Here is a 27835-nt window from a genome sequence, read left to right on the forward strand (position 1 = left end):
GCCTATGAGTGCACCCTGGGTGTGTGCCTTGTTTTATATATGCATGCCCGAGGCCTAAAAGTTAGAGGCAGTGACTCACTGCTGTGCTCTGTGCACATGAAGTATGAGTGTGTTTTGGAGTGAATTTAGTTTCTCTTATACACTATATGTGTGTGTGTGTGTGTGTGTGTGTGTGTGTGTGCGCGCGCTCGTCTGACCATGGACCTTTGTGCAACCCTGACTCGTGCATACTTAATATGGGTGTGTATGGGTGTGTATCCCCCTCTGTGTACAGGTGAACCTCTGACACCAAAGAAAGGTGTAGCCCTCTGAGGACAGTGCCAGCTGCTCTCCCACTTAGTTTTATCAGACCACCTGGTGCCAGAGTTCGGCTAGCCAGTTGCTCTGCCTGGGCGGGCGTTGGTGGAGGGGGTGGAGCATTCAAATAACGTTATCAGATTACTCCTCCGAGGAGGTGTGGCCCAAATATTCTAAAAAGAGACCGGGTGGATTGTACCAATGTCTTGCTCTGCGTAGCTTTCCCAGATTTCTTTATTCTGACTTTCACAATTGTCCCGAGAGGGCAGAGCGGAGCGGGTCATGTAAATTCGATAAATTTGCACATCTGTTCTACCCTCCTCTCATCGTTCTCCTCCGATATAAAAAGCGCTTATGTGAATTACTGACGTGCGAATTTACGTGCATTTTCCAACCAGTCGCGCAGCCATTTCTCAGTATCACTATTCTTAAACGGAGAAGGAGGGATCTATGTAAGTGAGTTATTTGCATGCCGCTCCCCAACCCAGCTGCTCCTCTTCCCGCAGTATTCTCAGCTCCGAGGGGTGGGCCCGTCCATGTAAATAATCTCATTTGCATGCCCCGCCCGCGATGCCCGTTTAACATGCACAGAAATGTCCCTTCCCTGATCCAGCCCGCTGACTGCATTACTCTTCCAGGGCGAAAGGGGCGAGGCAGAGAATGTAAATGAGTCTAGCGTCGGCGAACGGCCCACTTTTACTTTCTGGAGAGGGGTGTACTGAATTTTTTCGCTCTGCCCCGCGGAGCTTGCGTCTGCGCACGCACCGTCTCCTTCGCCCGGGCGCGGTCACGTGCCCACCGGGCGAGACGGGGGCGGGGCGTCGCGGGTGGTGGGGGCGGGGTATGGCGTGCTGTGCAGCGCAGGGCGGCTGGCACAAACGGCGGCGCCGGGGTCGGAGGAAAAAACTCGGTGAGCGGAGCTCAGGAGAGGAAGGGAGAAGGGAGGAGAGGGAGCCGGAGTCAGGGCGTCGGCGCGCGCCGGGCTCGGTGTGGGGGCGCGCTCCGGACACGCGGTGGCGGGCCGTGGCGACCCCGGGTAGCGGGGAGGGAGGCGGAGGGTGGGTGGGGGAGGAAACGCGCGCCGGGCACGTTGGGTACCGGCCGTTGTTGGGGGGAGCAGCGGGGAACGCGTCCAGGGGGACGGAGGGGAGGGGTACGGGGTCCGAGCGACTGCTGGGCCCTGCTTCCGGCACCCTCTGCGCCCCGAGGGCCCTCAGGGCTTGCACCCGAGGGGGTTGGGAGCAGGACTCTTCCCCCGTCCAGTTCCCGAGTGTGTAAAATCTTCTTCGTCTTTGCCTCTGTCGCTGTGGACCCTCCTCGAGGCTCCCTTCACTCTGTCTCAGGACCTCCCTTCCGTCTGGGTGTGTGTCCGCCCCCAGCAGGCTTCCTCTTGGGCGCAGGTCGACCCCACCACCTCGTTCTGTCTGGTCGTCTCAGGCCTTCCCAGTTTCCCTCCGGTTTGTTTTTCTGCCTCTGGACGCCCCCTTTTCTTTGCCTGTTGATCCCCTTAACTCCGAGTTTATCTAGAGCCCCTACTCTGCTTCCGTAGACCCCTTCATTTTTGTGTCTCTCCAGAGCTTCCAGGCAGATCCCTCCTACTCCCCCCTCCACCATTCTTATTCTATCCCGGGCCCCCTCCCTCTTCTCTAATTGTGGATGCTCTTCCTCCCCCACTCCTCCCACTGCCTTCCTCTCTGGGTCATCTACACTGACTCTGGCCTCTCACTGTTCTTTTCCCCATCTTGACCTCAGATTGGGGGGTGGTTTCTGCATAGCCACGTCTTTTGGCATCTTCTTTATTAGTGCCCTTGCCATTTCCATCCTTCCCCAGTCTATCTGCTGCTAACTTCTCTCATGTCCCTTTTTCTCTCTCTCTCTCTCCAGCCACCCTGACGTGTCCCTTCCCAAGCCTCTAGGGACAACAGAGGACTTGGGGACCAGCGAGCACCCCCAGGGCACAAGAGGAGCCTCTACTGCCTGCCCTGCCTCATCCTGCCCCACACCAGGCCCAGGGGCCCCCATCTGCATCAAGTGGAGGAGGAGGCGGAGGAGGGTGGCACCATGGGCCCGGGCCGTGCCCTCCATGCCCTGGGGATGAAGACACTGCTGCCATGGACAGCCCGTGCCAGCCGCAGCCCCTGAGTCAGGCTCTCCCTCAGTTGCCGGGATCTGTGTCAGAGCCCTTGGAGTCCAGCCGGGTCAGGATGGGGGTAGAGAGTTACCTGCCCTGTTCTCTGCTACCCTCTTACCATCGTCCAGGAGCACCTGTTGAGGCCTCGGCAGGGAGTGGGGCCCCCAGAGCCACAGCCACCTCCACCACTGCCAGTCCTCTGCAGGAGGGCTTTGGTGGACATGATGGTGGTGAGCTGTGGCCGCTACAGAGTGAAGGTGCTGCGGCGCTGGTCACCAAGGAGTGTCAGCGACTGGCAGCCCAGGGAGCCCGACCTGAGGCCCCAAAGCGGAAATGGGCAGAGGATGGTGGGGATGCCCCTTCGCCAAGCAAGCGACCCTGGGCCAGGCAAGAGAACCAGGAGGCAGAGGAGGAGGATGTCAGGGGCTGTGGCAGTGGCAGTGGCAGTGGCAGCGGCAGCAGTGAGGCAAGTGCTAGGATGAGGGAAGAGGCCCTGCCCTCCACACCGGAACGCCTGGCCCTGGACTACATTGTGCCTTGCATGCGGTACTATGGCATCTGCGTCAAGGACAATTTCTTGGGGCCAACGCTGGGTGGCCGTGTGCTGGCTGAGGTGGAGGCCCTGAAGTGGGGTGGGCGCCTGCGTGATGGGCAGCTAGTGAGCCAGCGGGCAATCCCACCGCGCAGCATCCGTGGGGACCAGATTGCCTGGGTGGAAGGCCACGAGCCAGGCTGTCGGAGCATCGGTGCCCTCATGTCCCATGTGGATGCTGTAATCCGCCACTGTGCTGGGCGGCTGGGCAGCTACGTCATCAATGGGCGCACCAAGGTAAGGCTAGTTGGGAGCCTTCTGTGGAGGAACTTGATGCCACTTTTGTTTGTTGAATGCCTAACGCTGTGGCAATGAGTGGAGTTTGGAGACAGGCTTCTGGGGTCCCAGTAGGGTTTAAGCAGCTGTAGCAGAAGGGACATACTATGGGGAGGACTCCAGGGGAAGGGATCTGTCTTCCCTGTGGGGGCTTGACTTGTGCACTTACAAACCAGGGGTCTGACCTAGAGCCACAGTGGTTCTTGACGTTCCTGGAGTCCTCTTGGAGAACCCAGTGAGAGTGACTGACACTCATGACCTCATACCTGTGCTTGGGACCTGGTGGGGTTCCTGGCCCTTAGCATCTAACTGTGGGTCTCAGGCTGAAAATAGTCAATGTAGACAGCCCCACATTTCTGCTTCTAGTCTTCTCTGTCCTCATCCTTCTCTGTTGCCCTGTCTGCTCATCTGTCCCTTTGCTGGCGCCTCTTGTCCATCCTGTCTCCCAGGTGGTAATACTTGAAGACAGAGCTGAAGGGTGGTGGTGGCAGTGGTAAGCTGAACCCTTGGCCGAGGAAGGGCTCTGCCTACCATTCTGAGAGCCTGCCCTGGGCTCCGTTATGCCCTGTGAGCCTACTGCTTCGAGGACTGCTTTCTGCAGGTGGCATTGGGTGACTGCATGCTGGCCCAGGTGCAGCTCCTGTTACCATCTTTCCCACCCCTCCCTGTCCTAGTTTCTGTCCTCCATCCCTCTGTCCATTGTGTCACTTCACACTTGTATGTCTCTGGTCTCTTTCCTTGACTCTGTCCTTACGTGTCTTTTCTTGGTCCCTTTTTCTTGCTGCAGTATAGTAGTTCTCTATCTCTCTTTGGAGTCTGAGCCTTTTTGAGAATCTGCCAAAAGCCACAGATCCTCCCTTAAGAAAAGTGCACATTTAGTTGGAGTTTGTGGGCAGCTGTCAGGTCCTCATGGGCCTCTAGCTGCTCATTCAAGAACCAGGGGTCAGGAGCCCTGCACAGACAATGGTCCATAGGGCCTTTCTGGCCCGCTGACATGATCATTCTCTCCACGGAAGGGTATGAGGGCCCTGGCCTTGAGTTCAAGGCTTGGTGTGTTTGGACAAGGCCTATAGGGAGTGCTCGCTGCTCAGCACCAGCAAATCCTGGCCGATGGCACGGACTGTGTTCTGCCCTGTGAGCGGGAGGCTGTGGTCCTTGTGTCCCCTCTCTGCTCTCATGTCCCTTTTTGGGTTCTGCCTCTGTGGCTTTCCTCTCGTGCTAGAGCTGGCGCAGGGTCCAGGGCTCCCCCGGGGCTCAGGCTTATTTCCTCCCCACCCCAGCTGGAACTTGTCCTACTTCCCTCTCCCTCCCGTTACTTGATAGCTGGAGAGCCAGACCGGCCCCTCCCTGGGCTTGGCTCCTGTGCAGGCCAGATCAGTGTGGCCTCCTGTCTCAGCAGCTTCACTCTGGTGTCAGCCCTCCTTGTAGCAGGGAAGTCGGGGAGACCAGGAGGGCTGAATGGCCTAGGGTGGGACACTGCTCCATGCTTTAGCTTACTCATCCACAGAATAGTCCCCAGGTAGTTGGTGGCAGTGTGGGGAGAGAGGGTTGAGGGAACAGGTTGCTTTCTCTTTGCCTGTGAAACTCATCTGGATGTGTTTGGGGATGGGACCTGGGCTAGGATTAAGGAAGAGGAAATTGTTGGACTTTTTAAAGCTTTAGGTGACCCTTATTCCTGGGGAGGTAAGAATAGGCCATGCTGGTGGGGAAGGAAGGGGAGGAGTCAGCCCATTGCCTCCAAAGGCCATGTCGGGGCTCCCTTCCCTGTGCTCTGGAGTGAGACTGTGGGGTCCTCAGGTGGGTGGAGGCAGTGGGAACATAGATCACCAGTGTGGCTACAGCCAGCAGTAACCTGTTCCTCTGTCATTCCTGAGTAGAGCTCCTTTGTCGTCCTACCTTGCCTCCTCTCCCTGGTCCTGCTGCTTGGTTGACCTGCAGCTGGGAGAGAGCTGACTCCTGCTGGCATCAAGGGGACCCCAGGGAAGGTCTAGCTGGCTTTTATTTGCCCATTAAAGAGCAACTTGGAGGTGGGACCAGCTGTCATTGGCTGGGTCCGTTGCTTTGGACTTTGTGTGTGTCTGGGTCTGACTGTCCAGTGGTTGTAGGGCTCTTATCATCAGTAGCCTTTAACTCTTTAGTGTCCTGGCTCTGATCACACCTGCCCACCCTGAGATGGGAAAGGTGGAGAGCAAGTTTCCTTGCCCTCCATCTGTTGTCCTTGTGGGTGAGGCTTTCCCTCTTGAGGGTAGGATTCAAGGGAGTGTTCTCAGTCAGCAGAAGCAGCATGAGGCACTCGGGAGGCAGGCCTGGCCCCAGGGGCCCAATGGGGCTGCTTTTCAGATCAGTACTAGGTAGACAGGAACCCGTGCTGACTTCATGTTGAGAGGAGTGGAATGGACAGTCAGCTGGAGTACTTAAGGTGACAACCCGGGTCTTCAGTAACAAGGACCAGCAGGGGAAAAGTGCTCTGGACAGGTATACAGGCCTGCTTGGGGCAGAGAATGGTGATGACACACAGGTTGGTGGCTGTGGAGGTCATAATTGGGAATTTGTCTTTCTCAGAGTGCAAAGGAGAGCTGGGGAAAAGGGTCTTTGCTGTGTGGGGAAGAGGGTACGGCTCTGTCTCCCCCATCCACCCCTGTGCAGAGCCAGCATGACCTCCAGTTGGATTCCCAACTGGGCAGGCCTTGTCCGTCTCTAATCAGTGACTCACAGATTCTAAGCCACCAGGGCCATGGCCATGGCCATATTCTTTCCTGCCAGTGAGTGGTTGCTTATAGTGTCATCCTATCTGCAGGGAGTAAGCAGCACAAAGAGAATTCTCTTTGTGGAGTGTAGGGGCCAGGGTTTTCCTGGGGGCCTCGCTCACTGTTGTACCCCGGTACTGCCTGAGAGAAGGTTGGCTGTCCACTGCTGGGAGCCTTAGGTGGTGGTAGCCCTCCTGCCTCCTTCCCAGGGCAGCATTTGTGGTGGATCATGTGCACATGTTCGATACAGAGAGTTTAGCATCCACACATCCAGGTGAGCCCTGGGAATATTTGATTGAGATCGGGTCCTTGGAGGAGGACGAGGGATTGAGTTGATCTGGCCTATTATGGAGCGCTTGGCAAACCTGTTTGGCAGATCTATTTGATTGTGAATGTTTACCTCAGGGTTGTCCTTCCGGGTGAGTCTGTAGGTGTAGCTGAGTATTGGTGGGGTTCCCTAGCCAGCAGAATTGTCCCTGGGTGGTGGGGTCAAGACACACGGTGCTGACCTGGAAGAAGCCGAAGGGTCTTGAATTAGCTAGTCGTCCTGTTTACTTAAAACCTCCTTCAGCTCTCCCAGTGGGTTTGGGTAGAGGGTGGGGGCAGGGACTTTTTTTTTTTTTTTTTAAAGAACTGAAGTACTCTTTAGTTCTTCCATCATGTGGCAGGCACGGTCTGAGTGTCTTCCTAGACATTTTTACCTTATTCAATTCCCACAACGACCTGTGAAGTCAGCTTCATTCCTAGGCTGTGTAACCTTAGTCACTTACCTTCCTGAAGCAGCCTGTGTGGCAGCACTGAAACTTGAACGTGGGAATTGGGTCTGTGGAAGTTGCAGGGCCCTTTCCTTTACATCACACTCACCTGTTAGCTCCCTGGTGACAAAGATCCCAGGGTGCTGGCTACAGCACGGTGAGGCCTGGACAAGGGGAGTGGTAGCCCTCAGGCAGAAGAAGCAAGAACTCTGTGGCTAGACCTATAACCTCAGTAACCAAGACCCAGGTCAAGTACTGACTATTAGATCTGTGGTGGTCTGGAACTTCCAAAGTTACGTTTGCAGAGGGTTTAATGCTGTTGCTGGAAACAGAAGGTGTTAAGTTCCATTTTACAGTTGAGGTAGTTGAGGCCCATTCAGATGATGGGACTTTCCAGGGTTACCTAGCAAGTTTGGAGTTGGAATTAGGTCTCACTTTCCTTGAGATCCAAGGTTTTAGTTCCTGTTCAGATGTATGGAAGAGATCACTTAGCCAAATTCTTTGTAGTGAAGGACAGTGGTTCTCAGTGTTACTGTATGTTAGAATTACCCCCAGGAACTTTTAAAATTGCAGGCGCCATCTCAGACCAAACCCATCAAAACTTCTGAAGTAAGGGGGACCTGGGCCTCCGAGTCTCAAGGCCTCTGGGGTGGCCTAGGGCTGTGAGGCCATGTTTGGGCACACCTGAAAATGAAAATATTGAAATGTCTGAGGTAGGGTTAGAGTATCTTTAAGAAATTATACCATAGTTACTTACTGAGCTCCATCTGGGTGCCACATCCTGGAGGGGTGTGGTGGGGGAGGGGGCTGTTGAGGCCCAGGAACTGAGGTTTCTAATGGACTTGGGGATGGGAGTCTTGGTGGAAATAGAAGAAAGTCCTTGGAGCCCCGGACACTCAAGGAATCCAGGGGAAGATAGGAGCAGGAATGGTGTGAACAGGGAGTAATGGCTGCTTCTCAAGATGTCCCTGTCTAGTCTCAGTAAACCATCTCCCTCCATCTCTGCCAGGCTATGGTGGCGTGTTATCCAGGCAACGGACTGGGGTACGTGAGGCACGTTGACAATCCCCATGGCGATGGTCGCTGCATCACCTGTATCTATTACCTGAATCAGAACTGGGATGTTAAGGTAGGGTGTGGCGGTGGGGCGCCTTCCCGACCATGCTTTCCACTCCCAGCTCAGATTGTAGCCTTCTGTTCCTTCTCAGCCTCAGGGGTGGTACAGCCTGTGGGCTCTTCCTGGGAATAGCACCTCCTTCCCTAGCTAACTGTGTGGTGGGAACTCCCCCTGCTTTCCGGGAATGGTGCTGTCTGCCCAGCCCCACCCAACCTTGTCATGAGCCCTCACCCCCTTTTCCTGTCTTTAGTAGCTTCCTGCCCATCTCCATGGAGATGCAGACTCTGGGCTGTCACTCATTTTAAGAGCCTGAGTGGTGGGAGTGATATGTGCTGGCACTACGCCTCCTTGTGGGCACCCAGGTGCAGTGCAAGGCAGAGGCTTCAGGTTGAACCAGCCAGCCTCATCCTCTCCTCCCCCAGGTGCATGGTGGCCTGCTGCAGATCTTTCCCGAGGGCAGGCCTGTGGTAGCCAACATTGAGCCTCTCTTTGACCGGTTGCTCATTTTCTGGTCTGATCGTCGGAACCCCCACGAGGTGAAACCAGCCTATGCCACCAGGTATGATCCTTTCTTCTGGGGATGTACCTAATGTTCCACCTGTACTCCTTTTGTGCTAGTCTTCTCAGTCCTTCAAAGGGACTTGGGAGTGATAAAATGCTGAGAGAGGTCCTGGGTGGGAATAGAAGCAGGTGGCTCAAAAGGGTGGACTCCAGCATCACTAGATGTGGTGACTGGAATTGAAGAAAACTGATCTCAATTGCCCTGGTCCCCAGGTACGCCATCACTGTCTGGTATTTTGATGCCAAGGAGCGGGCAGCAGCCAAAGACAAGTATCAGCTAGGTATCTGCTTCCTCTTCCCTCATGTCCTTCCTGTTCCCTGTGTCCCGCTGGCCTCAAGCCACCCATATGCCTCATCAGAGTTTTTTGGTGGTGGTGGTGATACACGGGATAGAACCCATGCCTGGTCACTAAGCTACACCCCCCGCCCCCTCATCAGTGTCTTAAAAGTGCCACCACTCATTCTTCCTCATCCCTCCTTAGCTCTCCTTCCTAGTAACCCCAACGTGTGCCTGATTTCTTTCTGATCCTCTCCCCGTCTTCCAGGGTGTCCCTCCACCTCTTTGACCCCTCCCTGATGCCTCACATTCTCTTGTCCCCCTGTCATCCTCAGCATCTGGACAGAAAGGTGTCCAAGTACCTGTGTCACAGTCAACCACGCCCACCTAGTGACCGGCCCTGGAGCTGCATGGAGGACAGCTCACCCGACTTCAGGAGAGCCTGGGCCCCACGGCAGCCCACAGTCTTAGTGCCTGCTCTTCCCTGCCACTGCTGCTGCTTCTGGCTTGCCTCTGTCCTGCCGGGCATGGAGGGCTCTGTATCGCTGAGGACCAAGGAGGAGGAGTGATCTCTGCTGCTCTGTGAGGGGAACTGGGGCTGTGACCGGGGCAGTGGCCAGCTTTGGGGGCTATTACTGAAGCTGGGGACCTGTGTCCTGCCCTGCGTGGTCATTACCCCGCTGGGTGTGGAGAGCTGGGAGGAGGCAGGATTTGGGGTTGAGGTGAGTCATGGCCTCTTGCTGGAAAAGGTTTGTGGGGTGGGGTATCCCCAGTTCCCCCATTCCTCCAGCCTGGAATGTGAAGTGACTCCCCAATCCCTTTGGCCATGGCACCTTTTGGACTGGGCTGCCGCTGCTTGGGCAGGATACGGTGCCAGGAGGAGCATGGGTATGAAAGTCCTGTCAGCCGAGAAATAAATAAAAATTTACCTCAGAGCTGCAAACGTCTGACTCCCCTCATAATGAGAACTTCTCCTTCTGCAATTTGGGGTCTTTATTGACCACAGTGGGGAAAGAGATGTGAGGGCCAGTGAGGCCAGGGTGATGGGATCCGCCTTCAGCGTGCCATCAGGCGGAGCTGGAAAGTTGGGGGGACGTTGCCCAGGCCAGTGCACTGTGGGGTGAGGTCGATGTTGCTGGGGCTCTCCACAGGGAGCAGGTGGAACTTCTGCAGGATGGCCGTAAGGAAGAGGAAGATCTCTGAGCGGGCAAGGCCTGCGCCCAGGCACATGCGCTTTCCTGGGGACATGGGTGCATGGTGAGCATCACATGCTCCCTAGGGCCTGTCCAGGCTGGTCCCCTCCTGGCCCATACCCACCCAGACCTGGGGCAAAGGGCATGAAGGCCTCATTGCTCTGGAACTCTCCCTTTTCATCCAGGAAGTTGGTGGGGTTGAAACAGTCAGGGTCCTTGAATTGGGTGGGGTCCCGATGCGCAGAAACAAGCAGGGGAATCACCATGGTGCCCTAGGGGGTACACACCACAGGTTACCAGCCAAATTAGCTACTGCCTTTGCCTCATCCAAGACCCTTTTGCACCCTGCCCCTGCTGGGGTAGAACCTAGGCCTTATGCATGCTGGGCAAGGGCTCTACCACAGCTGTATACATTCCAAGTACCCAATTTTTCTTTTTGAGATGGGGTTTCCCTGTGTTGCCAAGGCTGGCCTCAGATCCCACCTCAGCCTTTAGATTAGCTGGGACTGCCGGTATAGGCCACTGTGCCTGGCCCAAGGCTGGTTTTTAAAAATCCATTGGGGAGGTGGGAATGTGACCCTGTGCTAGAGCACTTGCTGGCACTCTCGAGTCCCTGGGTTCAGTCCCAGCACCAGTGTGTCGTTCTCCTGTCCTCTGAGGACAGTCACTCCCTCCGTAGTCTAGGACAGGTGCTTGCCCTGCTCAGGCCTGTACAGAATCACCAGACTCCATCCTCACCTTGGGCAGAAAGTGGCTCCGGAGGTGGGTGTCCCTGGTGAGGGCACGAGGCAGGCCCAGGGGCAGCACGCTGATGAAGCGCTGAATCTCATGTAGCACTGCATTGGTGTAGGGCAGACGCACCCGGTCCTCCAGGCAGGGGGCTTGGGCCCGACCTACCACAGCGTCCAGCTCTGCCTGCACTTGGGCTGGGCAGGAGTCTGTGAGACACACGACCCAGGCCCAGAGCCAGCCCCCCAAACCCACCTTCTCATATTGGGTGTCTACAGCTCATAGACCTGCCACCTCTGGGTACTTGAGCAGAATGAGGAGCCCATAGCGCAGGGTGGTGCTAGTGGTCTCTGTGCCACCAAAGAAAAGGTTGTGTGTTGTCATCACCAATGTTTCCTCCTGGAAATGACTTTCTGGGTCCTGCTGTTCCTGTGGGCATAGATGAGTGCTGTCTCAAGTCAGGCATCTGCTACTGGGTCCTGCCTAGGATTTAGGGCAGCAGGGGCCAGCACCTTATCCATCTGGTCAAGGAAGCAATCAATGAAATCACGGGGCTCCCCAAACTTCTTGTCTCCTGATGCTGCTGGATTTGCTCAGAGATAAAGGTTCGAAGCTCTTCAAAGTTTTGGAAGATTTGGTGGTGGGGGCCAGGAAGCCAGTCCAGGAGGGAGGGGAAGATGTTGTACACCTGGGAAGACAGGGCTCAGTAGGACTTTGGACAAGGCCACTAGGCCTCACTTTCTCCTCTGGGGAGATTGGACCATGACTTTGATATCAGTTTGTAAGTTTCTAGAACTCTTCCAAGAACCTGACTCCCATTGTAATGATCCATTGTAGGGTAGGATGTGTTCTAGGGGCACACACTCTTACCTCACCCCATCTGGAACTCATGATTCTAAAATTGTCATTGAAGAGCTCCAGGAGCCTCAGGAACTCTGGATCCCCATAGCCGTAGTGCTTTCCAAAGACCACAGAACAGATAACGTTGGATACTGCGTTATCCAGTAGCCGCCGGGGGTCCAACGGGGTTCCTGGCATTGAATGGAAAGAACCATGGGGCATAACGCTGTGGTGCGGCCACCAGCTAGCTAGCTCCTTGGGCTTGCAGGAGCTCCCTGGACTTGATCTACCCAAACATTTTCCCTAGCCTTCTTGGCAGTCCATTGGCCACCCCCATACCCAGGCCCTTCTGCTTTTTCCTGTCAGGCCCCACCATTGGTGGCTTGAAATTCGCCAAGCAGGCAAGCAGCCTCCTCCATGATGTGCTCCTCGATGGATCGTGTACCCATCCCGAACTCCTTCAGCACGCCAAGGGCAAAATTGCGCAGCGTTCGCCATCGTGGTCCGTTGGAAAACACTATGCCTAAGGTGAAGACAGAAAAGGGGGAGGTGGCCGGGTGTGATGTAGCCCGGTACATCAGGAAACAGGCAGGGTATCACAGGTTAAAGGCCAGCCTGAGCAATTTACTGAGACTCTTACTCGAAATTTTAAAAAGGGATGGGGGTGAAGCTCAGTGGTAGGGTGCCCCTGCGTCCAATCTCCAGTATTACCAAAAAATGGGAGGCGGGGAGGGTGGTGGCCACGCCCCATTTAGGAAGCACCAGGTCACTAGCTACACCCCTTTTGGGGCCTCCAATCCTCATAATACTTCATGGTTCCCCCACCCCTCCCCATATAAGAATCGAACCCAGGGCCTCGTGTACTTGACTTGCTGCCTTAGCTTCCTGAGTGGCTGGGGTTCCAGGCGTGCATCTCAGCGACAGTTTTTTGTGGAGCTAGGTATGGAACCCAAGGCCTCACATATGCTAGGAGAGCACTTTGCACTGGGCTACACCGCCAGGTCTTGCTCCACTCCTGTATCAGATCACTCAGTTGTCAACCTTATGGGCTCTATTCACATATTGACCCCACCTCTACTGGTCTGGATCCTTGATCTGGGTTTGCTCTTCTCTCCCTTCTGCATGATGAACCTAGATTGGGCCCCTGCACTGTAGCTGTGCCCCACCCTGTTTTCACTGATCCCGCTGGTTACTGGTTACGGTTGTTCTCCATTGGCCCCTGCCCCTATTGCCCGGTTCCACCCTTTATCCACCCCAACTGGCTGGTCCAGGTCTTCACTTCCACCCCTTGGGCCTCACCGTTTCCGCGAGTGAAGCGTTGGAAGACTGGCGTGGCTCCGCGGCCAGAGAAGGTGTCTGCCTGTAGCACTAATGCGTCCCGCAGCGCTGCGTAGCCACACAGCACCACAGCAGGGCGTGGGCCCAGCCACACGGTGAATATTGGACCCCAGTGGCGGGAAAGCTGCGAGGAGTCAGTGCTCAGGGGACATGCTCCAGGTTCCTGGTCCTCTCCCTCCACCAAGACCCCAGAGTCCCCATTTCCCTCCCTCAGACCCAGAAGTTCCAGCCCCTCATTCCCCAGGTCCAGGAGTTCAGTTCCCTAACTCCTTCCTCCCTCGGACCCAAGAGTCTAGGTCCCCAACCCCTCCGCTGTCTTCATTCAGTCAAGCAGGAGCTCGAACCCTCAATCCCATCTCCAACAATCCAGAATTTTGTTTCACCACCCACTGTCTGGGCTACCTTCATGAGCGCTCGGTCCAGACCTCCGAACTCCAGCTGCAGCAAGTTCCCCAGCAACCCAAGCGGCGTGGGTCCAGGGGGTAAGCTGCTCCGCATTTGAGCTCCTCGGCCGCTTGCCCACCAGGCCAGCGCCAGCACCAGGAGTGACAGCAGCAATGTCGTGACTCCAGTGATCAGCATGCCTGAGACCCTTGAAGCCTGCCTCTGCCTGAGTTCCTCCTGCTGTTAGATTGGTACGGGTTTGGGGTTGGGGCAAGGGTGGAGATTCCGTGTAGGAGGGGCAAGTGTCTGCTGGGCTGCGCTTTCTAAAGATTTCCCAATCCCCAGCCTCCACTCCGCCCCCACCCCCAGCCCTTAGCACTGGCACTTCTGTGTCCTGGCTCCTGCTGGCGCGTATCTGCCTCGGTCTGCCACTCTCAATTCAACACACCTGGCCAAGTGCATCCTCTTGAGCCTCTTCCACCTTTGGACCCATTTTTCTTGGCCTGTGGATGTGTACACCCTGACCACCTCTGTACCAGTGCCCCTGAATGCTGTACACTGTACCTCTTATTGCTTAATACACTCTTGAATCAAAATAGGTTTCTAAAGTCATTCTTGGTAATGTGTCCATTTACTTAACACTCCTTTGCCTTGTGTCTGTGATTTTCAGGGACTCACTCTTGAGCCTTTGTCACTTCCATAGCTCTTGGAAGTCTGTAGGTTGTACCTGTCCCCTTGATGGTCATTTGAATCCTGGTGTCCATCAGCCTGGAACTTCTGTGCCTATCATTGTGACTTCTGGATGCCTTTTCATATGTCACCCCTTTGTACCCCTACCTATGTCCTACTGAGAACTCCTGCCATGGTGATTCTCAAGGCTCTGCCCCCCAAATGTCCTGCAACACTGCTGCTGTGCTCCTTGGTGTCCATCTCCCAATCCCTCAGCAGACATCACTATTTGAGGCCAGGCCATGAAGGCCGGCAAACTTAACCCACATCTTCTCCCTCCTGTAGGGGCAGGGGCTGGAGGGGTTTGACTCAAGCCTGCATGAGTCAGGGGTGGGAATGGGGCTGAATTAGTACTTGGGACAGACTGTTCCAGAATGTGGTGCACCTTCCCACACCTCTCTGTCTTGTCAGAACTAGCCTTCCTGCCTGGCACAGGGCCCAGGCCTTGGAGGAGTAAATGGGGAAGCCTGCAGAGACTGAGCCTGGAGTTGTTTCTGGGATTGTCTCTCAGCATCTCTGTCTTTGTTTCATCTCTCAGTGTCGCCTTCACTTAGTCTGTCTGTTCCCTTGCTCATCTTTCTGTCTTTCTGCCTCTATCTCCTTCTCTTTCCCTTCCCTATTCATGTCTGGGAGCTCTCTCTCTTTCTAGTGTTTGTCTATTTCTCTCTCTCTATCTCTCTGGTTGGTCTTGACCTCACTCCACTGTCCCTGCCTCTGTGGGTTGAGGGGCAAGATTCCTGCTCAAAGGTGCTAGTTCCACAAATGGCTGGGGTACATGTGCATGCAGTAAAGTCCTCTGTGTTCCACTAATGGCTGGGGTACATGTGCATGCAGTAAAGTCCTCTGTGTTCCACTAATGGCTGGGGTACATGTGCATGCAGTAAAGTCCTCTGTGTTCCACTAATGGCTGGGGTACATGTGCATGCAGTAAAGTCCTCTGTGTTCCACTAATGGCTGGGGTACATGTGCATGCAGAAAAGTCCTCTGTGTTCCACTAATGGCTGGGGTACATGTACATGCATGGGTCCTCTGTGTTAGGGTCTTTGGCTTTTTCTCTACCCTCTTTATTTCTCTCTTTCAATTCTGTTGGGTTGCCCCTGGAATGCCAGCTCTTCAAGACAGGGATTCTGCCTTCACTTCTGTGCCCTAAAATAGTGCTCAGAACATACCAGGTACCCAGGAAATGTGCTGAATGAATATGGCCTCTCTTACTCTCTGGTTTAGAATCTCCTTGTCTTCCCTCTCCCTGGGCCTCTCTTTTTTCTCACTGCCTCTCTCTGTCGTCCTCTCACTTTCTCTCTGTCTCACTCCCAGTCTTTGTTTTTCAGGCTGTCTCTCCATCTTTTCAGTATCTCCATGTGTTTCTCTTTGCCAGCTCTCCATCCTTCTGACTCTCTCCATCTTTCCCTCTGTGTCTTTGTCCCTGATTGTACTCTGGATGGACTCTTTGTCCACCTGTGTGGATTAAAGAGCTGATACCACATGTGGGTCTATAATGTGTTCTGCACAACATGTCCCAACTTCAGGATGACCTTTGATGGTAAGATTTTTATTTTTGTACTGGGGATTAAACCCAGGGTGGCTCTACGACTGAGATACACCCCCAGCCCTTTTTATTTTTATTTATTTATTTATTTGGGTGCTGGGGATCGAACCCAGGGCCTTGTGCTTACAAGGCAAGCACTCTACCGACTGAGCTATCTCCCCAGCCCCCTTTTTATTTTTTTGAGACAGGGTTTCCGCTAAGTCGCCAAGCCTGGCCTCCCTTTTGGTTCTCTTGCCTCAGTCACCTGTCTGGCTGGGATAACAGACTTGTGCCACCACTCCTGGCTGTAAGATTTCTCTTTTTGCCAGTAGTGGGAATTAAAACCAAGGTCCTGTGTACACTAGGCAAGCACTCTCACCTCTGAATGACTTTTGGGAAGACATCATTCAGAACAGGGCCTCCTAGATTCTGCCCTCCTCTGGCTCAATGTAGTTTGTGATGCCTGCTCAACAAGAAAAAACTTTAATTCAGGTTACGTAGGTATGACTAATAAAGATAATTTTGTAGGAAACGATACAAAAACCAGAAAGGGTACATGGTAGAACAAGTTCTTTGGGTACGAGACATACAATTCATCCATTCCTAATGTCTTTGTGCGCGGGTCGGTTTAAAATAAGAGTGAGTGACTGGCATGTAAGCAGGCCCAGGGTACAGGGAAGAGAATGTGGCAGTGAGACAGATGGGTGACCGGCAGCGAACAGAAAACGATCCGAGAAACTCCTAGGCGCGGGCCTGGAAGCTTACAGGCTTGTCTAGAAGAGGCAAGGCGTCAGCGCGCGCGCAGGCGCAGCTGGAAAGGCCGTGGCAAATTGCCCAGACCCGAACCCAGCGGGGTCAGGTCGATGTCCTCGGGTTCCCCCAGCGGCTGCAACGAGAAGCTCTGTAGGATGGCGGTGAGGTAGAGGAAGAGCTCCATGCGCGCCAGCGATTCGCCGAGACACAGTCGGCGCCCTGTGGTAGTGGAGAGGAGCGGTGAGACAAGGGGTGAGGGGTTGCGCCCCACAATTCTGGAGGAAAACATGAGGACATGAAGATAGCGATTGAGGACATCACAGACCCATGCAGCTAACAGTTGGGGAAAGATGCCTTAGGTAAACCTCAAAGCGGAATGAACGGTTCAATACAAGTGCAGCCTCCTGGGTTCAGATCCCGCTCTGTTAAGGCTGGTCTTATGCTCTTGGAATGCCACAATATCTGGGTATTTGAAATGGGGATGATACTAGTAGATTATGAGGTTGTTGTGAATGGTAAGTATAGGTATAGCGGTATAGCAATGAAAACATAATGCTCAATGTAAACAAAAACAAAACCCAAAACCCCTCAATGTAACTCTTACTATGTGCCATGCACTCTCCAAGCTTTATACTGTTCTTAATTAATTCAATCCTCCTAACAACTCCAAGAGGTAGTGCTTAGTATTATCTGCATTTTATAGAAACGGAAATTGAGGTACAGAGAAGTTTATAACGTATCCAAGGTCACACAGCTAGGAGGTGACCAGAACTGGGATGTAAACCCTGTGCCGTCTGACTGCAAAGCTCAGTCACTTCCCTTACAACTATTCTCAGAGGCAGTATCTGGCACACAGTAGGCAATATGGTAATTTATCTATTATCACCCTTCCCCCTTTTTTCCTGTTACTGAATAAAGAAGTTTTTTTTTCCCCCTGCAGGTAGAGCCAAGAAAAACTGGAACCATTTCAACTGCGCCACCTAGTGGAGAGGCTGACAAATGACCACTCCCAAATTAATCTGTCTCCCCACTTCCCTGCAACAGATTTTTGTGGTTATAGGAGCAGCTTTATGGGAAGGAATAAGTGTGTCTGTGCAGCCAAATCTGAGGATGGGTTGGATAAAGGAGAGGCTTTGGAGAGTTTAATTAGGACTAGGGCTTAAAAGACTCTGGCCCTTACCAGCTGAAAAGGGCATGAAGGCAGGGCTCTTCTTGAAAGACTGATTGTCATCTAGAAAATGCTCTGGATTGAACTCCTGGGGTTTCAGGAACTGGCTGGGATCATAGTGCACCGTGTTAAGGAGAGTGATGACATCTGTGTCCTGTGTGGGAAGAAGGTGGAGTTAGTGGAATAGAAGAGCTGGGAGGTTTCCAAACTAGGGTTTCCATTCCCTATAGGACTAGAGGTCCTGGGGACTGGAAAAAGGGGTGGAATAGGGCGTAGTCAGTGATGACTGCTGGAAGCTGAGTTGCTAGGGTCTGGGAAAGGAATGTGCATTGCACCCCCCTCCATCCCCCTCGTGAAAGCAGATGTGGGATTTCTGCGAAGGTGAGAGGTCTGAGGGCAGTATTTGACTACGGGGGATCCTCAGGATGAAGTCCTACACTCGGGAGATTCTTGAGAGGGGTCTTGTGATAGGGAAGGGGTGTGAGGTTCAGGAAGGGGTCCAGTCCACTATGGTGTGGGATCGGGGGCCTGGGAAGGGACTGAAGTTCTGGATTTATAATCTCAAATATCTTTTGCTAGGGCTTGGGATACCAGTTGCTAAGGCTTGGGGAGTTCGCTGCCAGGGCCTAAGGGACCTCTTGCTGGTTGCAAGAATGAGATGCCTCTTCCTAGGTTGCCCAAGGTCGTTTGCCAGGTGCCTAGCACACCTTAGGTATCAGGAAGCCGCGGAAAGCCGTGTCCCGAATGACGCGGTGTGGCAAGTTCATCGGGATGACATCTGCGAAACGTTGCACCTCGTGTATCACCGCATCTGTATACGGCATGGCTGCGCGGTCCTCCAGCGAGGGCAGCCGGGAACGCCCCACCACGCGGTCAATCTCCTCCTGCACGCGGGCTGGAGGTGTAGGGGAAGACAGTGGAGATGGTATCCGTAGGCGCGACTAAGCTGGGAAATGGCATGCGCGCGGAGTCTGTTCAAATCCCCCCAGCGCGAGCCCCGCCCACTGCAGAGGGGCGTGTAAAGATTAGCCAGATCCTCCAAGGGAGGGCAAAACATTAGTTGGCGCAAGGGCTCCTGAGGGTGGGGTTATGTGCGCAGAGGTTCAGGAATCCCAGTAGCTCAGGTCCCTGATGGGATTTCGGTAGGGGCGTCAAGGACCTGGCTGGCTGACTGTTGGATCCAGTGGGTCGACTGTGCTGGGGCTGGAGTTCAGGGGCGGGGACACATCATCCAGGGGAGGGGCTTGAGGAGGTGGAATGGCAGACTGTGTGGGCAGGTAAGACAGTGTAGGAGGTGTTGGGGTCTTGGGCAAGCCAAGTAGTAGGGGCTTGAGTAGGGGCTCTGGGAGGGACTTAAAGGAGAAGCGCAGAGGCTCGATGTGAGCGGTGCAGGCAGGGTCACGACTAAGCGAGAGGGATCTGCGTGAAGATCGGGTGCGCTGTGTGGACCCTAAGGGACGTGTGGGTGGCGTCAGCCTCTGTGTGAGTTAGGCTCTATCCGATCTGCTGGGTCGGGTCGGTCTGCCGGACAGCGCGGTGTGGGCGGGCCTCAGGGCGAGGTAGCTGCAGGCGCACCTTGAATTTTGGGGTATTTCATGAGGGCGAGGAAGGCGTGGCGCAGCGTGGTGCCCACGGTCTCTGTGCCTCCGAAGAGCAGGTTTTGTGTGGTCATCAGCAGGCTATCCATATGGAAGTGGCTCAGCGGGTTCTGTTTCTCCTACCCGGGTCGAGGAGTTGGGATGTGAACAGGGACCAGATGCAAACCAAGGGCTCAAAATCCGTGCGACCCGTTTACCCCACACTCGTGCAACTGATACTGGATGCCAGTTCGGTCCCTCCTCTGTTTAACTTCCTTTCCTCAGGGGAGCGGGGAGCGTGGAAGGGCGGGATAGGGGAAAATCTCTGCCGCAGGGCAGACGAATAACATCTTAGCACTTTAACAATTACTTAAAGAGCTGATAATTGGCGGTGTCTCTGGGAAACAACCCACAGCGGCCAGGTGCCCCAGCTTCTCCCGGAAAAAGTTCCCAAGTCCTGCCCCATCTGGGATACCTGTGAGTTTGAGGCAGGAGGCATTCAGGTCAGGCCAGAGGTGGGATTTCCAGACAGGGCTTACCTGTGCTATCTTGGTGAGGAAGCAATCTATGAAGTCCCGGGGAGAGCTGGGGTCTAGGGTGGCCTGGTGATCGCGAACGCTGCGGGCGATGAGCTTTCTCAGGTTCCCGAAGTTCTGGAAGATGCGTTGGTGCGGCCCAGGCACCCAGTCCAGGATGCTCGGGAAGAGGTTGTATAGCTGGAGAGCGGGCAGAGTTGGAGGGGCTTGGAAGAGCAGGCAGGGTACGTGTTGAGGGGCAAGTAGGGTAAGGCAAGTGAATCCGGTAGGACTGGGTCTTGAAGGGTAGCCAAGTTCTGGAGAGGCGGGAGGGGAGTGGGACTGAGGGGCAGCCGTTAGGGACTGGGTGCCTACGAGAAGCGGTGGAGGGGGGAATGGGCGTGGCCGTGTAACTCCGGGGCGGAATCAGAGGGAAAGCGCCCGGACAGGGCCAGGTGACGTCTCATCCCGATGTGTAGCTGGACCCTGTGGACCCTCCCGCTCGACCCCGTTTCCCGTTAGACTCAGTCTTGCTGACCTCGCCCCAGGGGCTGCTCATGATTTGAAAGTTGTCGTTGATGACGCGGATGATGGTGAGCAGACGCTCATCGTCGTAGTCGAAGCGGTTGCCAAAGATCACCGAACAGATAATGTTGGACACCGAGCGGCTCAGCATGAACAGGGGATTGAAGGGCTCACCTTGAGGTCAAGTGGGAGAATGGGTCAGTTGCCCAGCTCTGGAGACTCAAATGCAGCCAGACCACGCAGCAGCCACAGCTCTAATTTGCACGGCATCTGACCCAACCATGATACCGTCGGGCAGCGATGGTTGCACAATGCAACAGCTCGCAGAGAACCTGAGCCTCAGTTTTCACATCTATAAAATGGGAAGTCCTGCAGTACATCAACTACTACAATACCCAGCAACAGAACAGGCTATTCCTGGTGACACTACACCAAACACACAACACAGCACATGGCAATCATCAGGCATCACAGAAAACATAGACTGCCCCAAACACCTGATAAATACAAGCACAATACATGCCAACACACACAAGTACACACGGCAACCTAACAGCTCGCTTAGAAACATTCCAAGACAGGGTAACAATATACTTACACATAATACCAGCACACAGCTAAATCTAAACAATAATACACAGTGACCCAGCAGACAGTACAGATCACAGGATGTGACATCACAGCATATACAACCAGGCAGCAGAAGAGATGACACACCATGCATAGCAATATAACATCCTTGGCAGCGCAGCAGATAACACTGCAATACCACATGTCAGTCATGGCATGACAACACTACAGTCTTACCCAGAAACAACCCACAGAATCACTACACCTAACACCCAACAATCCGAAAATCAGTCTACCGAAAACTATATTCAGGCAGCACATTTCAACAAAACAGCCAAGACTCAATAGCACAGGCCAGAAAACCAGGACTGGGATTAAATAAACTTAGTTTGAATCCTGGATTGTCTTCTTAGTCTTGATGTGACCTGGGTCAACTGACTTCCTGTCTCTGAGCCTCAGTTTTCACATCTACAAAATGGGCTTGATTACAGTCTTCTCCTAATAAGTTAGTGACTGGGAAGTCCTTAGCTAAGGTCTGGCCCATTATGAGGTTGTGGTGCTGTCTGTGATTGATTGAATAATGACCACCCTGAAGATGTTCACATTCCTGTTCCTAGAACCCGTGAGTAGAAACTTACCTTACTTGGAAAAAAGGACTTTTTTTTTTTTTTTTTTTTTTTTTACTGGGAATTGAATCTGCGGCACTTTATTACTGAGCCAAATCCCCAGCCCTTTTTATTTTGAGACAGAGGCCTTGCTAAGTTGCGAGACTGACCAGCCTCAGCCTCCCTAGTCACCTGTACCTAACACCCAACTGCACCATAAATTAAGGATTTTGAGATGAGAAGATTACTCTGAATTGCCCAGGTGGGTCCAATGTTATTGTCAGGGTCCTTATAAGAGGGAAGGAGGTGGGTCTGAATAAATGAGGGTAATGTGATGAGAGAGAGAGATTGGAAGCTGCTACTACCTTTCATGGCTTTGCACATAGAGGAAGGATCCTAGTAATGCAGAAGCTAGAAAGGGCAAGGACACGAATTCTACCCTACGACTTCCTCAGGGAGTGCAGCCCTGTTACCCATTGTTTACTTTGGACCTACAGAAATAAAGAGAATGAATGTGTATTGTTTTAAGTCACTACATTTGTGGCAATTTGTTACAGCAGCAATAAGAAATTAATACAGAGCTGGGCATGGGTGGCCAACCTGTATTTCCAGCAACTCAGGAGGCTGAGGCAGGAGGATCTCCAGTTCAAAGCCAGGCTCAGCAATTTAGCGAGGCCCTAAGCAACTTAGTGAGACCTTGTCTCTAAATACCATATAAAAAGGACTGGGGACGTAGCTCAGTGGTTAAGTGCCCCTGGGTCAATCCCTAATACTAAAAAAAAAAAAAAAAAAAAAAAAAAAAAGAAAAGAAAAAAGAAGAAATTAATATGTCCTTAGCTAAGATCTGCTCTGGAGCAGGAGGAGAGAGGAGGGCAAGACAAGGCAGAAGGGAGGGTAGACATAAGCAAAGCAGGATATATGTATGTGTAGAAATGTCACAGTGGAACTCATCAATTTTTACAATGAATGTGTTAGTAATTGTAATAAAATAAGTTAATAAGGCAGCTATTATGATTTCACTTACATTGTAGCATTTCATTCCTTCACTATCACCTGCCACATTGTTGTTATTATTTTTGCCAAAAGTTAGTAAGATTTGGAAATCAAGGACTATTTAGCATTCTGTGCCTCAGTTTTCTCTCCTATAAAATGGGGTTAATTATAGGACCTGCTTCCTAGGTTTGACTGATTTTTTTTTTCAGTACTGAGAATTGACCCCAGTAATGTTCTACCCCGTACTATATTCCCAGCCTTTTAAATTAAAAAAAAATTGTTTTGCTACTAGGGATTGAACCCAGGAGCACTTTACCACTGAATTAAGCCCCAGCCCCCACCACCTTTTTTCTTTCTTTCTTTCTTTCTTTCTTTTTTAATTTTGAGGCAGGTTCTCACTAGGTTGCTTAGGACCTTGCTAAGTTGCTGAGGCTGGCCTTGAACTTGCAATTCTCCTGCCTCAGGCTCCCGAGTCTCTGGGGTTACAGGTGTGCACCACCACACCAGGCTTTTTATAGAAAAGTTTCGAGACAAGTCTCACTGGATTGTGCAGGCTGGTCTTGAACTTGAGATTCTCCTGTCTCAGCCTCCCTCCAGAGTAACTGGGATTACATTTGTACAGCATTGCACCTGACCCCTGGAGTGATTTTTCTGCAATCCAGCAATCCAACAGTGCTGGGGACTCAAACCCCGGGTCTCAAGCTTGAGAGGCAAGCACTCTACGTGATGGGCTATATCACCAGCACTGGAGTGATTTTTCAAAAAGATGATATACCAAGTTCTTGCAACAGTCCTGGCATATGGTGGGCCCTGTGTCAGTGTTGGTTATTTATGTTATTTTATTTATTTATATTTTTTGGGGTGCTGGGGTGGAACACAGGGCATGCTTGACAAGTGTGCTACCACACAGTGCTTGGTAAGCATTCAATAAATGACATTAGTGTGTTGAATATGGACTCAAATATCACACGAAGGTTTCAATCTTGGCTCCTTGGATTACTACCTTGGCTCCTCCAAGGTAGTTGCTTAACCTCTCTGTGCCTCCATTTCCTCCTCTGCAAAATGGATTGTTCTAAGGCTTATGTGTGAAAGTGTGCTAGCATAGGGCTCTGTATGTGATGAGTTCTTAAGAATGTCATCATCATCATCTACCAGGATTATACCAACCTCTGTGGGCTCAGGATAGCACAGAGAGACAGGGCAATGGAGCGGCCACCACATCTAGAGAATACACAGAGCCACAGGCGGACCCACTTCTGGTGGGTGCCATGCTCATTGTGGGCCAAGAGAAGGAGCTTTGTGTTCATATCACACTCTGGTACCTGGCTGTTGGGAGAAATCCTACCCTCTTGGCTCACAGCAGCTAATGACTCAAGTGTGTAAACTTGCAGAGAGGAGCATTCCGCTCTGACCACCTAGGAAAGTAAACAACTGCCCCAAATTGACCTAGTGTTACCAAGGGAACCTGTATGGGGCCTTGGTGGTCTGATCCCCTGTGGCACATTGTGATTGGGCAAAAAGTTTATAAAATGTATGGTTTTTCCTGCAATAAATGAGTTTGCAGGCTGCTTGCCACAAGCCTGCTCCTACTCAACTCCAGGGGTTTGGGTCCTGACTCCGCGGCTCTTACCTGCACCTGAGCTAGCCTGACACACCCTGCACCTGGCAGCCTGCCTACTCGGTATGATGGACATGAATTAGGAGTGCAGACTGCATTTAGGAACCCTGACCTTCAGTTTTCCGCAGTTCTGCCAGCAGGAAGCTGCCTTCCTCCAGGATCCGTTCCTCGATGCTCCTCTTTCCCATCCCGAAGTTCCGTAGAATCTGGATAGAGAACCTCCTCAGGACCTTCCATCGTTCCCCATTGGAGAAGGCAATGCCTGGGGAGAAGAGGAATGGCCAGCTCAACTGATAACTCCAGGACGACTGTTAGCTTGGACAAGGTCCTTGTCACATGTTTGCCGTGAAGGGAGGCTGAGTTTAGAATTCCCCCTGCCCCTTCCATCCAGCCCTCCCTGACCCTTCTGGCTGGGTCAGGTGCTTCCTTTGAACTTCCGTGGGGCATCCTGATCACTCTGCCTCTGTTTCATCACTGTCTGATGATGAGGTTGTCTTCTTTGTTGGACTGGGAGGGTAGGACTGGGGCCTGTGTTAATCACCAGCACGTCCTTGACATTGCCCAGTGCAGACCTTGTTACTTGGGTAGCACTGGCGATTGCTTAGTGCTCACTGAATACACAAATAAGAGAAATAAGCAGGAACAGTAAACACTGGGGCACTGGAAACTCATCCCAGAACGAGCCTGAACTCTGGGCCTCTGCCTGGTCCTTACAAGTCCTCTGGTCTTCCTAGAACACTCTACCCCTGGTCTTCTTCTGACTAGTCATCTTCATCTTTCAGGTCTCAGCTTTCTGGTTTCTTTCCTCCAGGAGGACTTCCCTGGCTCCTCTCTCCCTGGATGGCTGAGGTACTTTCTGTGGGCTCTCACAGCTCCAGCATCCTCTGATCTCCACTGTAGGATGTCATAGTCTAGCGATGGCCTGTGTTTCCTACTTGTCTGGAAGCTTCAGAGAATTAGATGTAAGGAAGAGAGAGAGAGAGAGACCCTATAGTATATTTCTCTGCATTGTATGCACTATCTCATTGATTCTTTGTAACAGTCTTCTCTCGGTAGCAGACTGAGGGTCAGAGAAGGGAGGCCACTTGCCCAAGTACTCAGCTAGTAAGTAGCAGAACCCGGCTGTCACCTTGTGTGCTGTGTATTGTCTAATTGCATGGTGGCTATGTTTTAGTAACAAATCATATATGCATCCAGACGTTTTCTGTGCAAAAATAGCAAGGTGACTTTCTCAAGTGCCCTGTCTGCCACCTCCTTGCATCTGGTGTACTTTGACAGGTGAATTTATAAGAACAAGCCCAAGCTGGATGCAGTGTGCTACACCTGTAATCCTAGCAGCTTGGGAGGCTGAGGCAGGAGAAATACTAAGTTCAAAACCAGCCTCTGCAACTTAAGGAGGCCCTAAACAACTTAGCAAGACCCTGTCTCTAAATAAAAAGTAAAAAGGGCTGGGGATGTGGCTCAGTGGTTAACCCTGGGTTCAATCCCCCGTTTAAAAAAAAATCAAGCCCAGGGAAGGGAAATGAAGAGTAGAAAGTGTACTTAATACACGGCAGGTGTATTTTATCAGAGCTCTCTGATTCAAAGTTTGGGGCAGCTGGGAACCATCCTGTGCAGGGACCAGGGGGAACCTTGAGCATTCTTTAGGATGCAAGCCTCCAGGACTCCTTCTCAATTGAAGCAGATTTTTTTCTGTCAGTTTTTTTGGACCTTGTCACATAGTTTCCTTTTTTCTTTTTTTAATTGCTTATTTTTTGGTTCTGGGGATTGAATCCAGGGGTGCTTAACTACTGAGCCATACCCCCAACCATTTTATTTTTTATTTTAAGAAGGATCTTCCTAAGTTGCGTAGGGCCTCACTAAGTTGCTGAGGCTGGCTTTGAACTTGTGATCCTCCTGCCTCAGCCTCCTGAGCCACTGGAATCATAGGTGCATACCACCACACCCAGAACATAGTTTCCTTTGAATCAGAGATTTGAGGTTGAAAAACCACAAACCTAGGTGATTTCAAAGCCTAACAAGGGCAGAATATTGACACAGGAGAGGTTTGGAGAGAATGGTGTGGTTGTTGGTTTGGTGGGGACGGAGCTGGACTTGGGTTGGGATGAAAGTGACAAGGGCATATGAGGGGAGATGATGCAACTGATGATAAATGGGGTTCAAGGCTGGTGATGGGGATGGAGTTGGGTGGAAGGAGAAGGACCAGTAGACTGGTCATGAGTTAGAGCTCGGGGTCAGGTAGATCTATGATGGGGTTGGTTTTGGTGATGGTGGAGGGATGAAGGTTGGGGACAGGGACTGGGAATGGGGTTCATGGGGATTGGGACTGGAATGAGGTGGACCATGGGGACTTGCCCAGATGACTTGGCTGCTTGACTGTGTTGAAAACTAGGTGATGTGGTTTGGATAGCAGGAGAATGGGGCTGGGTTAGATGAAGATGGGGATTGGTATGGAGACACAATTCAAGATGGTGGTGGGATTTGGAGGTGGGGAAGGTGGGACAAACTTCACCCTAAAGAAGGACTGCCTGTCCCTATTCTATTTGGTGTCATCAGTGAGATCCGTGGCCCCGAGTGTCACCAAGATTAGCTTGAGAGTCTTGCACTCTTATTTCTTTCCTAAATGTGGAAGAGTTTGGGGGAGTGGAGGAGATGGGAAGCAGGCTTACCGTTGCCCTTAGTAAAGTTGAAAAAAACAGGGTATTCGCCTCGGCCGCTGAACTCCTCCCCTTGATCCACAAGGGCTTCCTTCACGGCTTGGTACCCACTGAGGACTACCACCCGCCTGGGCCCCAGGTACACTGTGTACACCGCGCCATACTTCTTGCTCAGCTGGGGTAGAAAACAGAGGTTATAGGAGGCTCTGGGGCCGTGGAACCCTTTCCCTCACCCAAGGTGAGGCCGCAGCACCTTGGTGAGGGAGGTCAGCAAGTCTCGGGAGCGAAGCTGCAGCAGGTTTCCCAAGAGCGGGAGGGGTCTGGGTCCTGGGGGCAGTTTTCCCTTGTCCCTTGAGCTGTGGGTCAGGAAGAGACAGACGAGAGCCAGGAGCAGGAGCAAGACGGCTGTGCTCATACTGTCCATGGTGAAGGCAGCCACCAATGTCCGGAGGGCCGAGCTAGGGAGAGAGTGGGGTCCCTTCACTCTTCATCTCCCTCTGGAATTCTCCTTCCCCAGGTCCTGGAAATGGGCCAGGTAGAGAAAAGGAAGGAGGAAGAAAGAGAGCTAGGGAGAGATGGGGGATAAGAAGGAGAAAGAAAGGGGATGAAGATGGTAACAGAGACAAAACAGAGGCAGAGGGAGTTCATATACAGACAGACAAGGAGAGAGACGGGTGGAGATAAGAGATAGACCTAGAGAGATACTGAGGGACACAAAAAGGTAGTGAGGGACACAGAAAAACAGAGTGTAATATCTGTATCTCCTTAGATGTCCATCTATCAACTATCAATCAATCAACCAACTATCTGTCAAGATTCTCTCACACAGAGACAGTGATAACGATGGAGATGCACTGGGAAAGAGACACACAAATCAAAACATAGAGAGCCAGCCGGACAGAACATCACAGAAGAGGCTGACTCAGAGGCACAGCTAGGGAAAGGCAGAGCCAGAGATGGAGAGAGAGATGTGCACTCACCAACAGGCAGAGATGGACCCCGCAAGACGGAAATGGGGGGAGGGGGCACTCAGGAGAGAGTGCTACAGACACAGAGACACACCCAGAGACAAGTAGACTCCCTAGAGGCTCCCAATGTTAGAGACAGAGAGATGGAGCCAGTGAACTCTCTCTTGGGAGCCACGCTCTCCTCCTCTGTGTGCCCTTTACCTGTTGTGGGACAGCTGAGGCGTGTTCTCCGGTTCTGGGTGAGCTCGGAGGAGAAGCTTCTCTTAAGTTGCCTCTGTCCACACCCCTCCTTTGCTCCACCCCCTTCTCTCGTCCTCCTAGTGAGGTGAACTAATCCCTTCCCACCTTCCCACCATACCCTTCATGGGTTCCCAGGGCTCCTGGCCAGAGTGTTG

The 27835-nt window shown here is 52.6% G+C and overlaps 3 protein-coding genes across 4 annotated transcripts; 1 reads left to right on the top strand and 2 right to left on the bottom strand.

Annotated features, from left to right (window-relative positions):
- Positions 1-1120: 1120 nt before the first annotated feature.
- Egln2 (egl-9 family hypoxia inducible factor 2) lies at positions 1121-12037 on the top strand. Its single transcript, XM_047527760.1, has 7 exons — positions 1121-1207; positions 2182-3257; positions 7808-7927; positions 8338-8474; positions 8690-8757; positions 9089-10010; positions 11882-12037. The coding sequence occupies exons 2-6, from the start codon at positions 2409-2411 to the stop codon at positions 9142-9144; spliced, it is 1230 nt and encodes a 409-aa protein (XP_047383716.1). The 5' UTR covers positions 1121-1207; positions 2182-2408; the 3' UTR covers positions 9145-10010; positions 11882-12037.
- LOC124966481 (cytochrome P450 2F2-like) lies at positions 9722-15030 on the bottom strand. The gene is given in 11 exon segments (XM_047527757.1): positions 9722-9991; positions 10077-10218; positions 10685-10872; positions 10963-11104; positions 11188-11237; positions 11240-11363; positions 11546-11706; positions 11889-12038; positions 12815-12977; positions 13256-13477; positions 13686-15030. Coding segments are annotated over 11 exon segments (1569 nt in total). The 5' UTR covers positions 13731-15030; the 3' UTR covers positions 9722-9809.
- A 928-nt stretch (positions 15031-15958) lies between these two features.
- Positions 15959-27761, bottom strand: LOC124966482 (cytochrome P450 2F5). Of its 2 annotated transcripts, none has more exons than XM_047527758.1 (10): positions 27642-27761; positions 26726-26930; positions 26485-26647; positions 23928-24077; positions 20043-20203; positions 19529-19705; positions 18988-19129; positions 18120-18307; positions 17425-17566; positions 15959-16463 (listed from the first exon to the last, which is right to left on the bottom strand). In XM_047527758.1, exons 2-10 carry the CDS (start codon positions 26894-26896, stop codon positions 16282-16284), a joined length of 1476 nt encoding a protein of 491 aa, XP_047383714.1. In that variant the 5' UTR covers positions 26897-26930; positions 27642-27761; the 3' UTR covers positions 15959-16281. The 2 variants fall into 2 exon arrangements, with proteins under 2 accessions (XP_047383714.1, XP_047383715.1); XM_047527759.1 differs by having other exon boundaries at positions 26726-27176; positions 27642-27664.
- Positions 27762-27835: the final 74 nt, after the last annotated feature.

Source organism: Sciurus carolinensis, chromosome 16, assembly GCF_902686445.1.
Source record: "Sciurus carolinensis chromosome 16, mSciCar1.2, whole genome shotgun sequence".
Classification (NCBI taxonomy): domain Eukaryota; kingdom Metazoa; phylum Chordata; class Mammalia; order Rodentia; family Sciuridae; genus Sciurus; species Sciurus carolinensis.